We start from the raw sequence: 13,646 nt of genomic DNA, 5'->3' as shown, positions 1-13,646 counted from the left end.
ATTTTTCTCTGTCCACATTATCCAACTTTCATACGTCTTGAATTGCACATGGAAGCTGTTCCTTTCGTGGCTTACAAATACTGTGTTCCGCTTACGCGGCCTTTCTGAATGGAAGGAGGGCTGAATGAATGATCTGAATTGCCTTTGATCAGATTACGATCGGCAGAACCAGCACCCAGATGAAGCGGAGGAAGAAGACCACAATAATGCAAACGGACAACAGGATCATGAACTGGACCACCGAGCAGAGAGTGAGCAGAATGAAGAACCGGTGAGTGGGAATAGCATACATTGATATTTTAAAATTGCACTTTGGGGCAATTCTATAACATACATCAAAAGACATGAATCTAGCTAAATCAGTAATTGTGTGTCAAGCACCATGCTGTAGGTGCTTTTTCTTGTAACAGAGGCAGAAGCAAGGCTTGTCTGGCCTAGAGGTACTGCCTGGGATTGTCGGTGACACTGACTGGGGCCACCATCTTAAGTTTTCCCAGGTATTTTGTGGCAGCCATTTTTTTTTTTTTTAAGAAAAACAACAGTTCCACAGAATGTTTGGAGCATTGCATTTTGGGAAAACTACGATGGTGGCCAGGAGCCCATTCAGCAGTACATTGCTGAGCCCTCCTCATCAGCTGGCTCTGAGGCTGGTGGTCCTGTGTTAAAAGCAAAAAAACACACACAAATAAATAAATAAATAGGGTGTGGTAACATCAGACTACAAAAAAGTAGGCCAAGAATCTTGCCTTATCTTGAAATAGTAAATCAGTTTCTTCAGAATTCCAGGGACGAAGTACGAATAATATCAGCTAGCATTTATATAGCACTTTCATGTCGTCAAAGTGTTTTATACACATATGCCTTTATCTTTGGTTTTATATCCTGCCTTTCTAAGCAAATGCTACTTCAATGTGATTTGCAACAAATTTAAAACAAAAGCCATTTAATAGCTCAATTTAGACTGCAGTCAAGCATCTCTCTCTCTCTCTCTCTCTCTCTCTCTCTCTCTCTCTCACACACACACACACACACACACACACACACACACAGAGCAATAAAGCCAGCTGATCTTGGCAAGACAGGCAATTATTCTCTCCACATAGCGAAGGTTGAGGTGAGAGAGGGTGGCTTGTTTATAAGGCAGTTTCTTAAGTTCATGGCAGGGGTGAGATTGTCTCCAAGGGGTTCCTGGTTTGCAGCTGAACATTGAAAATGAAATATTGAAATACTTTATTGTCATTTGTACAACTTGTATACAATGAGATTGCCCAAGCACCCCCCACTCAGCTCTCTTAGTTTTATTTCCCCTCGTTTACTGACGCACACCCACCAAACCCGAAAGTCAGTTTCCCTTTTGTTATCTTTTCATTCAGCAGCCTAACAGCCCACGGATAGAAGCTGTTCTTTACCCTGTTGGTGCAAATAATAATGCTTCTATATCTTCTGCCTGAGGGCAGGAGATCAAGAAAGTGCCGGCCAGGGTGTGAATCATCCCTGATAATTTTCCTCACTCTCCCGAGGCAGCATTCTTCCACTATTTCATCCAGCGGATTCACGGGACAGCCCATAATATCTTGTGCTGTATTCACCACCCTCTGTAGGCACTTCCTACCAGTTGATGTCAAATCAGTGTACCACACCGTTATGCAGTATGAAAGGACACTTTATATTGTTGACCGGTAGGAGGAGATCCTCAAATGCTGATTGACATCGTTCTTTCGCAATCCTCTGAGGAGATGGAGTCTCTGTTGGGCTTTCTTAGCTGCTATGCTACACAGGCTTGATGGATCAAGCTTGGAAGTAGGAAGAGATGTGCTCAGATCAGTGTGGCCCTGTCAGTTTTAACACAGTGAGCACCTGCCTCCTTGCTCCTCTTATAGTGGTGCCCCTTGACTGGGAGTGGATGCTGTAAAGAATTACCCTGGGTGTACTAACTTGTAAGTCTTTATTAAACCTACTAGGGCAAGTCACTTTCTCTCCTGGTTTGACCTACTTCACAGGGCTACTGTAAGGATCAAGAAGTCTGGCCCTGATCCTGCGGCCTTTGGGTGAAGGCCTCTAAGCTGCCATCCCACTCAATTCAACAGCTGAGAGTTGGCTGGGTGCCCACCAGACTTTTTAATTTGCAGCCGCTGGAGATTTGCATCTGGGTATATGTCTCCTTGTGGTGAATGGCTCTGAGACCCCCGTGTATAGGGCGGTATATAAATTCAATAAATAAATAAAAAATCAGAAACGAAAGGTAGTACAGTGGTACCTCGGGTTAAGTACTTAATTTGTTCTGGAGGTCTGTTCTTAACCTGAAGCACTGCTTTAGCTAATGGGGCCTCCTGCTGCTGCCGTGCCGCCGGAACACGATTTCTGTTCTCATCCTGAAGCAAAGTTCTTAACCCAAGGTACTATTTCTGGGTTAGCGGAGTCTGTAACCTGAAGTGTATGTAACCTGAAGCGTATGTAACCTGAGGTACCACTGTATCCAGTACAAATGCTACTCAGAGTAGACCCGTTAACGTTAATGGGAATGACTGAATTTTAGTGAGTCTACTCTGAATAGGGCTTCAATGAGTACAACCCATAGATTGTAACTTTGCCTGCTCTTGAAAATCTAAAGCAGATCTGGGTGATGTGTTGGATATGGACCTAAGGCAACGTTGTACAGTGGTACCTCTGGTTGCGAATGGGATCCATTCCAGAGGCCCATTCACAACATGAAAAGAGTGCAACCGACAGCGGCGCGTCAGCACATGTGCAGGTTGCGATTCACCGCTTCTGCGCATGCGCGTGATGTCATTTTGTGTTTCTGCGCATGCGCGAGCGCCAAACCCCGGAAGTAACCCTTTCCGGTACTTCTGGGTCACCGTGGGACGTAACCTGAAAGAATGTAACATGAAGCGGATGTAACATGAGGTATGACTGTAGTGAAATGCACTTTATTCTTTATTGAAATTCTCTTGAAATGCAGAAGACAGCCGGGGATGATGTCAACCCAGCTGATGATCCCAACAATCAAGGGGAAGATGAGTTTGAGGAAGCAGAGCAGGAGAGGGAAGAGAACCTGCCTGATGAGAATAAGCAACTGAAGCCGAATAACCCAAAACAAGGGAACCCTGAAATGGAAGAACATTTAGTGGTCAGTATACAAAAGGCCATAGCTATCAAGTGGAGGTCCTGTTTCAAACAAAGGCTGCAGCTTCTAGGGATGTCCTGCATGTATGAAATAGCCATTGCAAATAGGCATTTCACCTCACACACAATTCATTGCAATGCACGACCTGTTTGCTGGTCATTGAGGGTTTTTTTCTAGACAAAAGTGAGTTTCCCATTACCTTAGACTTCCATGGGGTTGCTCTGCTTTGCATTCTGCCACACCTTCCTTCTAACTGCAACAAGGAGTATTTCCTAAAATGACCACATGTGAAGTTTGCCGCAGCTGATTTGTTTCATTTATTTACACCTTTCTTTCATGATCCTGGGATGCGGGTGGCGCTGTGGTCTAAACCACAGAGCCTAGGACTTGCCGATCAGAAGGTTGGTGGTCCGAATTCCCGTGATGGGGTGAGCTCCTGTTGCTCGGTCCCTGCTTCTGCCAACCTAGCAGTTTGAAAGCATGTCAAGTGCAAGTAGATAAATAGGTACCGCTCAGATGGGAAGGTAACTGGCGTTTCCGTGCGCTGCTCTGGTTCGCCAGAAGCGACTTAGTCATGCTAGCCACATGACCCAGAAGCTCTCTGCAGACAAATGCCGGCTCCCTTGGCCTATAGAGCGAGATGAGTGCCCAAACCCCAGAGTCGTCCGTGACTGGACCTAATGGTCAGGGGTACCTTTTCCTTTATCTTTCATGATCCTACTCAGGGCAGCATATGTCAGGTTTCTATTAAGCTTAAATGTTCAAGAATGATCTCTGGAATTGCTCCCTCTTCCCGTTAACCACAGTGAATGTTGCATTGACACTAGTCTTTATTGTGGCAATGGGCTCTCTTGCAACCAGGATTTTTTTATGTGCTTTAAAAGCTTTGCCTTTCATTGACCATTTTCAAAAGAATGCTAAAAGCATAGTTTAGAATAAGCCCCATTGAACACGGCCGATTTTACTTCTCATATATAGGGTTATGCTGCAAGCATGTCTTTCTTTACTACTGCTTTTAAATGGTAATTTCTGCCTCTTCCAGGCCCCCTTTTAGTGTAGTCACTTTTTTTGCATTGTATATATATAATTTTAATAAGTTTTCTGTTTTACAACTTAAAATACTAATTTTACATCCTTAAGATATCAATCTTCTCTTTCCATGGTTCATTTTACATGTCATAAATCCCTGCATATTTTACAAAAACTATACCTTTCAGTATTCCATTATTGCATCCATTATCGGTCACTTTTGCTCACTGATTGCAAAATACATAAGCTGCTTTGAGTGCACGCTGATGTAGAAATATCGGGTTTATGTTACACAGATCTATTTTAATTTGTTAGATTTATACCATACTCTTCCTCCCCAAAGGGAGTCCAGGATGACTAAGCCCTGGTTGTAATAAAACTGTGGCTAGCTTTAACTATGGTTGGTTTCTTAACTATAAACTCCGGTAGAGGAACATTAATTGCTGCTAAAAGACGAAACAAAACTATACCTGCTCAAATCCTTGCCATGTTGCATCCTTCTTCTTTTTTTGTAGTTATGCCTCTCCTGTGTGCCCTGGTGCTCTGGAATTGATTTTCAATAAGTAAGTCAGTGCATGGTTTTGAGTGATATTGGAGATATTAGCTATGGAATGTGTTTGTCTGCAGATGGTGGGTAACCCTGATCAGCAAGAAGACAATGTGGATGAGCAGTACCAGGAAGAGGGAGAAGAAGAGGTAAGGAACCTGAGGACACACACTTCTCTGGTTGTGAGGATTATTGCTGGGCGGGGGAGCAGAATGTATGCATCACAAGTGCTTTGGAGGAAGAATGTGCTAAAAATGTGATAAGTACCATACTTTTCCATGTATAAGTCTATGTTTTTTTCAGTGTGGTGTAGTGGCTAAGAGCGGTAGACTCGTAATCTGGTGAACCAGGTTCGCCTCCCCGCTCCTCCACATGCAGCTGCTGGGTGACCTTGAGCTAGTCACACTTCTCTGAAGTCTCTCAGCCCCACTCACCTCACAGAGTGTTTGTTGTGGGAGAAGAAGGGAAAGGAGATTGTTCGCCGCTTTGAGACTCCTTCGGATAGTGATAAAGTGGGATATCAAATCCAGACTCCTCCTCCTCCTCCTCCTCCTCCTCCTCTTCTTCTTCTTCTTCTTCTTCTTCTTCTTCTTCTTCTTTAAAAATCATGCTGAAAAGTGGGGGTCGTCTTATACATGGGTAGTGCATAGGGTGGACGTTTGATTGGTTGTTGCCATGGCTATCAGCGGCTATTGTGTGTGTTATTGGTTGCTGCATCAATGGGTGGTGTTGATTGGCTGATGCTCTGGCAGTTGGCTGGGCGATTGGCAGCTTCTGCTGGCGATGGGACAGACGGGAGGCAATTTTTGGCAATCCCCCTTTAAAAAAGCCCAACAACCCTGGGTAATCCCCCCCCCAAAAAAGCTGAACAACTCTTTGCCATCTCCCCCCATTTCCTTAAATTTGAGTCCCCCAAAATAGGGGGCATCTTATACATGGAGGCATGTTATACACGGAAAAGTATGGTAACATCGACAAGAGCCAAAGCAGCAGCTCTCTTAATTGTCAGCATATATCTGTATTATTACTATTTAAGTTCCTTACCCGTTCTTTACCATATGGTCCCAAGGCTGGTTACAGCATTTTTTTAAATAAATAAACAAACACCATATTAAAAACAGTTTAAAAGAAAGAGATTTGCTGTACACTCAACTGCAGCCCTTCCCTGTAGGATATGGGGGAAAGAAAATGGAATATATTGACTACAATTGAGTTCTTGCGGCTGGGAAATGAACCAAAGCATATTCTAGGAGATAGGAGGAGAAAATCCTCCTTTTTCTGCAGGTCAAGGCATTTTGTGCCCTCCTATATGCATATGCATTTAATGAATGTTTTCTTCCTCTATTATGCATTGCAAAGGTATGTCTTCAGTGTGGCGTAGTGGTTAGAATGTCGGACTGGGACCTGGGAGATGAGGGTTCAAATCCCCACTCAACCATGAAAGTCATTGGGTGACCTTGGGCCCGTCACTGCCTCTCAGCAGCCTAACCTATCTTACAGGGTTGTTGTTGTGAGGATTAAACGAGGAGGATAATTAAACTAATTATCCAAATAGGTTGTGTAGTCATGTTGGACTGAATTGTTTGTGTATAAAAACCACCTGTTCTCAATACCTTGAGTTCCTGAGGTAGAGAGAGAGAGAGAGGGAGAGAGAGAGAGTAATGGAGGGAAGCAGGATATAAATGCAATGAATGAATGGCCACAAAACTTCAGGTGGCTTCGAATGGGTTCTTCCTTCCCCTCCAACTGGGCATATGTGTCTCTTTTCAGGCCCAGGGAGATCTGACCGAGGAGAAGAAGAGGGAGCTGGATCACAACGGCGAGGAGCCATACGGCGAAAATGATGAAAATGTAGGCACACTGCGTAGATGGGGGACGCTCGATAAAATGGGTGGTTAAGGGAGGCTTTGTGTGTTTCCTGCTCCTTGAATATCCAGGTCAGAGATGTCTGCATAACACTACTGGTTTACGTATAAAATGAGAAAAAGGACAAACTGGTTTCATTCCAGAAAGGAAAGTTCATCATGGGTTAATTCCGCATTTTCCCACAGTGTGTTCATTTGAAAACAGATATAGGCACTCCCAGAAATGTGTGTGTGTATGTGTGTGTGTTCATTCACCTGCCCAGTGGCAGTGTGGGTAAGCATATGCCAAGATTGCAATTGCCACATCCTTCGCCAATTCACCTGGGGCATGTGCAGGGAGGAGAAGGCATGGGTCAACTAGTCAAGAAAAGAGGAGGCTTTTCAAAAGGCATATCAAGTAATCACACCCAACTTTGTGGACAGCAGGATCTGGAATCAATCTAGCAGCATTTTGAGGGTGAGCACAATTGATTCTGGTTTGAGGAAACGCAACATGTTTTGTGCTGCAAGCAGGTTGTTTGTACGCAGCCCTAGACCCTGACTACTCCAGGCTGAGGAGCAAACAGCTTACGCTCTTGCAGTTGCTATTGAACGGCCTCCGTGATGCAATGGAAAGAACACCAGGGCATTCTTGTTTTCCTGGACTATTTGACCTTTGTCAAACAATATGTGATCAGTTGGCAATGCTGGACAGGCTAATTGGCCCAAACCTCAAGTGTAATTATTGGTATTCTTTTTAGAAGAATTTATAGCAATAGGGTTGAAGGGAGCCTTAAAAGAGCACAATATGTTGCTCCAGCTGTTTGTCACAACTTGATCTCCCCCAGCAGAGGATAGTTCGGTTCAAGGCTTTAGTAATCATAGAATTTCAACAGCCTGCAGTAGCACAATAATTCTGTTTTGTTCTGTGCTATGATTGGTGTGTGTGTGTTAAGAAATATTTTGCCATAGCAGATGCTGCAGAGTTTTATTATCAAATACACGTTTTCCAAAAAGCTGAATAGTTTTCTCTTTTGTTATCTTTGTTCTGGGCTTATTATTTTCTCATGCTGCCAGGCTGAAGAAAAAATGAGTGAAGGTGCAGAGCAAGAGCAAGAAGTCCAAGAGGAAAATAATCGTAAAGAAGGCCATGATGAGAACTACGAGGAGGAAGAGGAGGAAGAGGAAGAAGAGGAAGGTGGCGCTGTGGCAGCAAAGGCTCATAGACGAGGGGAAATGTGATTCTTGGTTGAGCTGCAAAATGGCATCTGCTTGGAAAAAAAGAAGAAAATTTTTAGTTGCTAGAGAAGGCCTTTTTATATGTATACATAATTTAAAAAATTTCTCTTAGAAGTCTTTGTGGTTTTATACAAATACAACATTTTAGGTTAGCATTCCTTTTGTACAAGATTTTAAGTGACAAAAACAAATAGGTGAGGTGGCTACCCCCTTATTTTTCCTCTTTATTTTGATACTGTTTGTTTTCTAGAAGTTTGAGGATCAGTTTCAACTTAAATCTGTTTGGCATTGTCCAAACCGTCAGACTTTAGCTTTCAGGTATATTTCTGGGGGTCAGGGGGGACCGATCATTAGTGCCTAATCTCTTGGAGTTTGAGAAACGGCAGGCTGCAGGGTTGCACCCATATCTCTGTGAGATGCTGGATTTTACATCCAGCTCTCTACGGGACAGCACATTCGAGCACCTCTTTGTATTCATTTCGAACTGAATTAATTTGGCCAGCACAGTATCTGCAGTATCTAAGTGAATATCACTTGGCAGTTGTGAGTGTGCCAAAAATGGCAGTGTTTGAAGCCCTTTGCATGTGACACTCATGCACACACTGGGTGGGACTCATGTTGTGGGTCTTTCACACCCTCTTGTTGCTTTGCCTCCTAGAGAGGTGTAATGGATTGGATTAGCTCAATGTAGACATTTGCTCCTACCCATATATATATGCAGTACCTAACTCACACAAGTGTGTCACCGCAGGCCATAAAGTATAGATGGATCAAAGGGTTTCTTCTTACCGCTTCACATATTATGCGCATGTAGACTTGACCGTTGTACATCTGAGCCCAACATTGTTGTCATGTGCTGGTGGAGATAGATCTGTCCTTAGCCTTATTGCCCTATCTCAGGCTGCAATCTCGGAATAAGCCTCAAGGAAAACAAAGAAACTTACTTCTGAGTAAACATATTTGGGATATGACTCTACCACCACTCAAATTCCTTCTAGATCAAAAGAAGATAGATATAGATTCCCCCCACCCCCAAATTTGGTTTATTTACCATATGATACATACATTTTGAAGTCACAGTCACAATTTCTTTTTCTATAGCACTGTGCACCTCTCAAAAAGTTGTGTAGGATTTGTTTTCATTTGTAGACTGTAAAGTGCCTTTCTTAAGGGCTAAAGGAGTATTTCACATATATTATCTCAGTAATCCTTACCACAACCCTTGTAAGGTAAACCAGCAATACTGTCCCCATATTTCCAAATGGATGTATCCTAATGTTTAAAGAAGACAGATGGCTGGAGGTTACTCAGGGGGTCATTGAAGCCATTCTCCTCTTGTGCACAAAAGCTCCCCTTCTCAGGGCTTCCACTGTTGGCTTGAATCTTAGTCATGATGTCAGTAAGGAAGGTAGGAGGTCAAATAAATGCATAAGAAGGGAGGGTGCTGGAGACTGGTGGCTTGCCAGAGAGCCAGCATGGTGTAGTGGTTAAGAGTGGTGGACTTGTATTCTGGTGAACCGGATTCACTTACCCGGTCCTCCACATGCAGCTGCTGGGTGACCTTGGGCTAGTCACACTTCGCTGAAGTCTCTCAGCCTCACTCACCTCACAGAGTGTTTGTTGTGGGAGAGGAAGGGAAAGGAGATTGTTAGTCCCTTTGAGACTCCTTTAGGGGAGTGAAAGGCGGGATATCAAGTCCAAACTCTTGTTCTTCTTCTTGCCCTCTGGTCACTTAGCCGGTGTAAAAGACTGGATAGCATTAAGGCATATACTGAATATATGGCTAACATGAGATTTCAAACCAGACCTTTCCTATCATAAGTGGGTGGAGATGATGGTCTCCTCTAACCTCAAATAAAATTTAGTATTATGTTTGACAGAAGAATGAAAAGAATGTGAAAAAAGAGTAATTGGATGGTATGTTAATCTGTTGATACTCAGATCAGTAGCTCTATTTTATGTTTGAAAAGTGTGTGGTACAAATTGTGGTACATTGGACTGGTTACAAGTTCCATATTCCTCACCTCCCTAATGATGTGCTGCTTTCCAGGCAGGTGGAAAGGCTTCACATGGCAGAAATAAAATGGGTGGTTCGCTCCTGGCATGGTGGAAGATACACATCTTTAGCCACACAAGTTCAAACTAAGAGTTCAAACTGGGGACCGCAATCAGACCATATATGCTGCATACCCCCGTGATGTATTTTATTTGTATTTTTAAATGTGATGGTACATTAGCTTCAAAAGGGTTAACAATCAAGTCCTCATATGTTCAATGTCAGACACTGGGAATTGATAACAGTGACAAACTAGCCCCACCGTACCTGAATCACTGGACCACCAACTCTGTTGCTTCTTATTCTCCCACTAATATTATTGTTTCTCCTGCGATTTTAACAGTGACCACATGGGCCAAGAGAATGACTCACCTGTTTCCTTCTGCCTACCCACCTGCAATTTTGTACGGTTAGCATCACGGGCGTGGGCCAGGTTTACGGGCAACAGTTCACAATGGCCTAGCCAGAAATTAGGACCTCTGTGATGCTGGTGTAGTGCTTAGCTGTGATTTCTGCAGGCGACACAATGTGTGACTGTTGCTTTGTCTGAGGACACGTGGCAAGTTCTGTGCTCGTGGGCTTGTAAGATCGTAGCTGAGTTGCAGAGCTTATATCCATGAATATGCTGTACCACTCATCCTTCATGCGCTTCTGTTCCTAGGGATACTAGTGAGCAGGGAATAGGATAAGGTATTGGAGGACAGAATTGTGTGTGCCACATGACCTGTCCTTTGGCCGCTGAGCTAACCTTCCACCCACAGATGTGGCAGAAGATGATGTCCTGCGGCCAGTGTTGGAAGTAAGATTAATCTGCCAGGCCAGTTATGGATTGGGATAGAGGCGCCACCTTACGCTTCAGATTTTGGAAGCAAAAGGTCTTGGGCTGGCTCCAACACTTCCTCTCATCTTTTAAGAATTTGCATATATATGACCCATAGGCTACTATTTTAACTTTTTTATATGAATGTAATATAATTCATTTTTGTACTAACCTAATTATTAATTTTGCTTTTGTAGATGCTTTGAACTATTTCCTTTATATATATATTTAAGAGTAGGGGTACTCTTAACATTTCATAGGACTGTGTGTGTGTGGATTTGAGGTTTTCTAAATGTTACAAAAAAAGATTTATCACACGGAGAAAAGAGATTCCTGTTTACATAAATGACTGTAAAGTGTATAATATGTACATAATCTTCGGAATACAAATATTTTGATACATTTGTGCGTATTTTTAATGCCATGGGGCAGTATTTAATTATTCTGAGGCATATTTTAGGGTCATCAATAAAAGCTAGAATCAAAACTGACCACTATGTTAGTCTGGTGCTCTTTTTGTTATTGGTCTGGTGGCAGTTCGGAGAATGAACAGATAAAGTTGCAGGTAAGGAATGCTTGCAAATATTAAGTATTTCCTGTTTCATCTTTAGTCAGAAATGTTCACACATGGATCATCTTGACTGCATCCGCTCTGACACAAGGGCAAAGTATTTTATTTGGAGGGAAGAGAAAAAACATAATGTTGTGCTGATGGTCGAGAAAATTATATTTTATTAAACAGATTTCAGTTGGTGCAGACTATTTACATTTTAATTATAGCGAGCCCTTCGTCAGAGAAGGTAAAAAACAAACAGCTCAGTCTTCTAGAACAAATTTCACAGAACCTTGGAGGAAGCTTCAGTCTGTTCCTGCCTTGGGAAAGGATGGTGGACCATATCCAGTGATGTGTATGTGTTTCTCTCTTGAGTGTTGGATATCTCCAAGTGGGTTTAGGCTCCTATCATTTGAAGGCCGAAAACTGAAGCTTCAGAGAAAGTTGTTTGTGTTCCTGTTGCTGCCTCAGTTCTGAATAGGCCTCTGAAGTAAGATAGGAGAAAGGAAGAGAACCTGGCCCAGAGTTGGAGAATCTTCCCTTTGCTCAAGGGTGCACTGGAGTTGCCTGGTTCATGCCTGAGTGATTGTGGTGGCCTTGGAGACATCCTTACACTCAGGGAGAAATACATCTTATGATAAACCAATGGGACATACTACAGTCAGGATAGACAAGGGTCTTTGCATTTTGAAGTCTTACAGATTTCCATCTTTTCTACTTCAAGCTAATCAAACCCAACCCAACCCTATCAGTTTTGACTCATATGCCATGTTTTACTGACTATGGTACTTCCTTCATGTCTTGAGGTTCTTCCAAGCTTTTCTGAGACAAATGATGTCACCAGAATGCTTACTAGGGGTGTTCAAACTTTTTTTAAAGAGGGCCAGATTTGATGAACATTCGTGAGGGCCAACCAAAGTGGTTGACCTTTTTTAAGTTGAGCTTTTTTTAGGACTGAAGTTGTTAAGCTTTTTGTAGAATTTTAACCCAGGAAATAAACTGCTGCAGGGGCCAGATTAAATCGACTGGCCCACAGGCCAAACTTTGGACGTGCCTGGCTTAGGCATATCTAAATTGCTAAGGAGCAAGGTGCTGGTAATAAAAAAAAAGTACTAAAATCTGTGCAGTTGCTATTAGTGGGAAAGCAAGTAAATTTGTGTGGGAAGAGGACATAGGTATAAGAGTGGGGCTGAGGGGGTACAGGGCCCGCAAAATGTTGAGGTATGGTGAGGGAAAACCCTTTCACGCTTCACTGGCAGTACAAGGTAAGCATTGAGAACCGGCACTGGATGATGAAGTTTCATGGGTCAGTTGGCACATTCATGCTCTTGAAATAGTGCAATGGGTGGCAGTGACAAGATGGCTGTTGTGAAGGCCTGGCACAACACCACATTTGCTTGCAGAGAAGCTTTCGGCTGCACCCAGTGAAAAATGAGCAAGTTTAAAGGGGTGGTTCAGTGTAGGCTAGGCCAAGCCAATGCCGACAGGAACTGAGCAGGAAGCACAGGTTCCTGGGCTTTGTGGGCTTGTTGGGGGCATGTCTGCTGAGAACTTTTATGGGTGCCATAGAAGTTACTGGTACTCCCTGGCCTACACTTTTTTGAAGGAAGCTTGGTAACTGAGGAGAAGGATGTCAAAGTATGTAGGGGGGGAGAGATAGAAGGGAAAGCCCAGGAACTTCTGAGATGAAGAGTTGTGTACTGCAGAGGGATGGGGAATTTAGAGTTTGAGGGATGGAGTCCTAAAATTGGGAGAGAAATGGGAACAGAATGCCATGGCAGGAAAGGATTTGCTTGCGGGGAGGTGAAGGCGGTCAGAGACTATGAAGTCTTCTCCCCACCTCCTACCCCCATATATACTGACTCAAAATAACCAGCAACATATTTGAACAGAAGACAGTATGTTTTAAATTTTAATGCTGCTTCACAGCATTGTATTGATTTTCTTAAGTGACCTTCATGAGGGTTTTCAAATTCTGAAAGTGCACATTTGTTTGCTATTTATAAGCAGGTACATTTGTAGTTTAACAATTGAAATACTTACAGAATGTCAAGACCCATACACCCAAAGCTGATGAACTGCAGCAAGATAAAACATTTCCCTTAATATGCATGACATAATAATATTACTTCTGATAGTTTTCCTGGAAGAAATTCAATATTTTGGGTTGGCTCAATTTTTCACTTATTCATTAATTTCTCAGCCATCACCAGCCATTTTTTTATACATATAAACAAAATAAGAAATAAATGTGCCTGCCACATCAAGCCAAAACACATGCTTACATTTTTATTGGAATTTAAATGTCAACGTTGAGCTTTAGTTGAATCCTGGAATATAAAAGAGGCACTAGTTTGCTTCGTATTAAATATAAATATTTCCAGCTGCTGAGAATGGAAAGCACAGCAGATAGGCATCTTAACAGCTTTTA

At 42.8% G+C, this 13,646-nt stretch overlaps 1 protein-coding gene across 2 annotated transcripts in view; it reads left to right on the top strand.

The window, feature by feature from the left end:
* The window catches only part of GOLIM4 (golgi integral membrane protein 4), a 55,075-nt gene extending 43,922 nt beyond the window's left edge, over positions 1-11,153 (top strand). For both annotated transcript variants that reach the window (XM_081862417.1, XM_081862416.1), the window contains 5 exons: positions 153-271; positions 2,963-3,130; positions 4,784-4,852; positions 6,474-6,554; positions 7,625-11,153. In XM_081862417.1, the coding sequence (XP_081718543.1) occupies positions 153-271; positions 2,963-3,130; positions 4,784-4,852; positions 6,474-6,554; positions 7,625-7,789 (602 nt within the window). In that variant the 3' untranslated portion in view covers positions 7,790-11,153. The remainder of the gene's footprint in view (positions 1-152; positions 272-2,962; positions 3,131-4,783; positions 4,853-6,473; positions 6,555-7,624) is intronic.
* The last annotated feature ends 2,493 nt before the right edge of the window (positions 11,154-13,646 follow it).

Source organism: Podarcis erhardii (assembly GCF_964252035.2).
Source record: "Podarcis erhardii genome assembly, chromosome: 5".
NCBI classification, from domain to species: Eukaryota; Metazoa; Chordata; class Lepidosauria; order Squamata; family Lacertidae; genus Podarcis; species Podarcis erhardii.
Note: the sequence above shows the minus strand (reverse complement) of the source record. Positions and strands in the feature narration are given on the sequence as shown.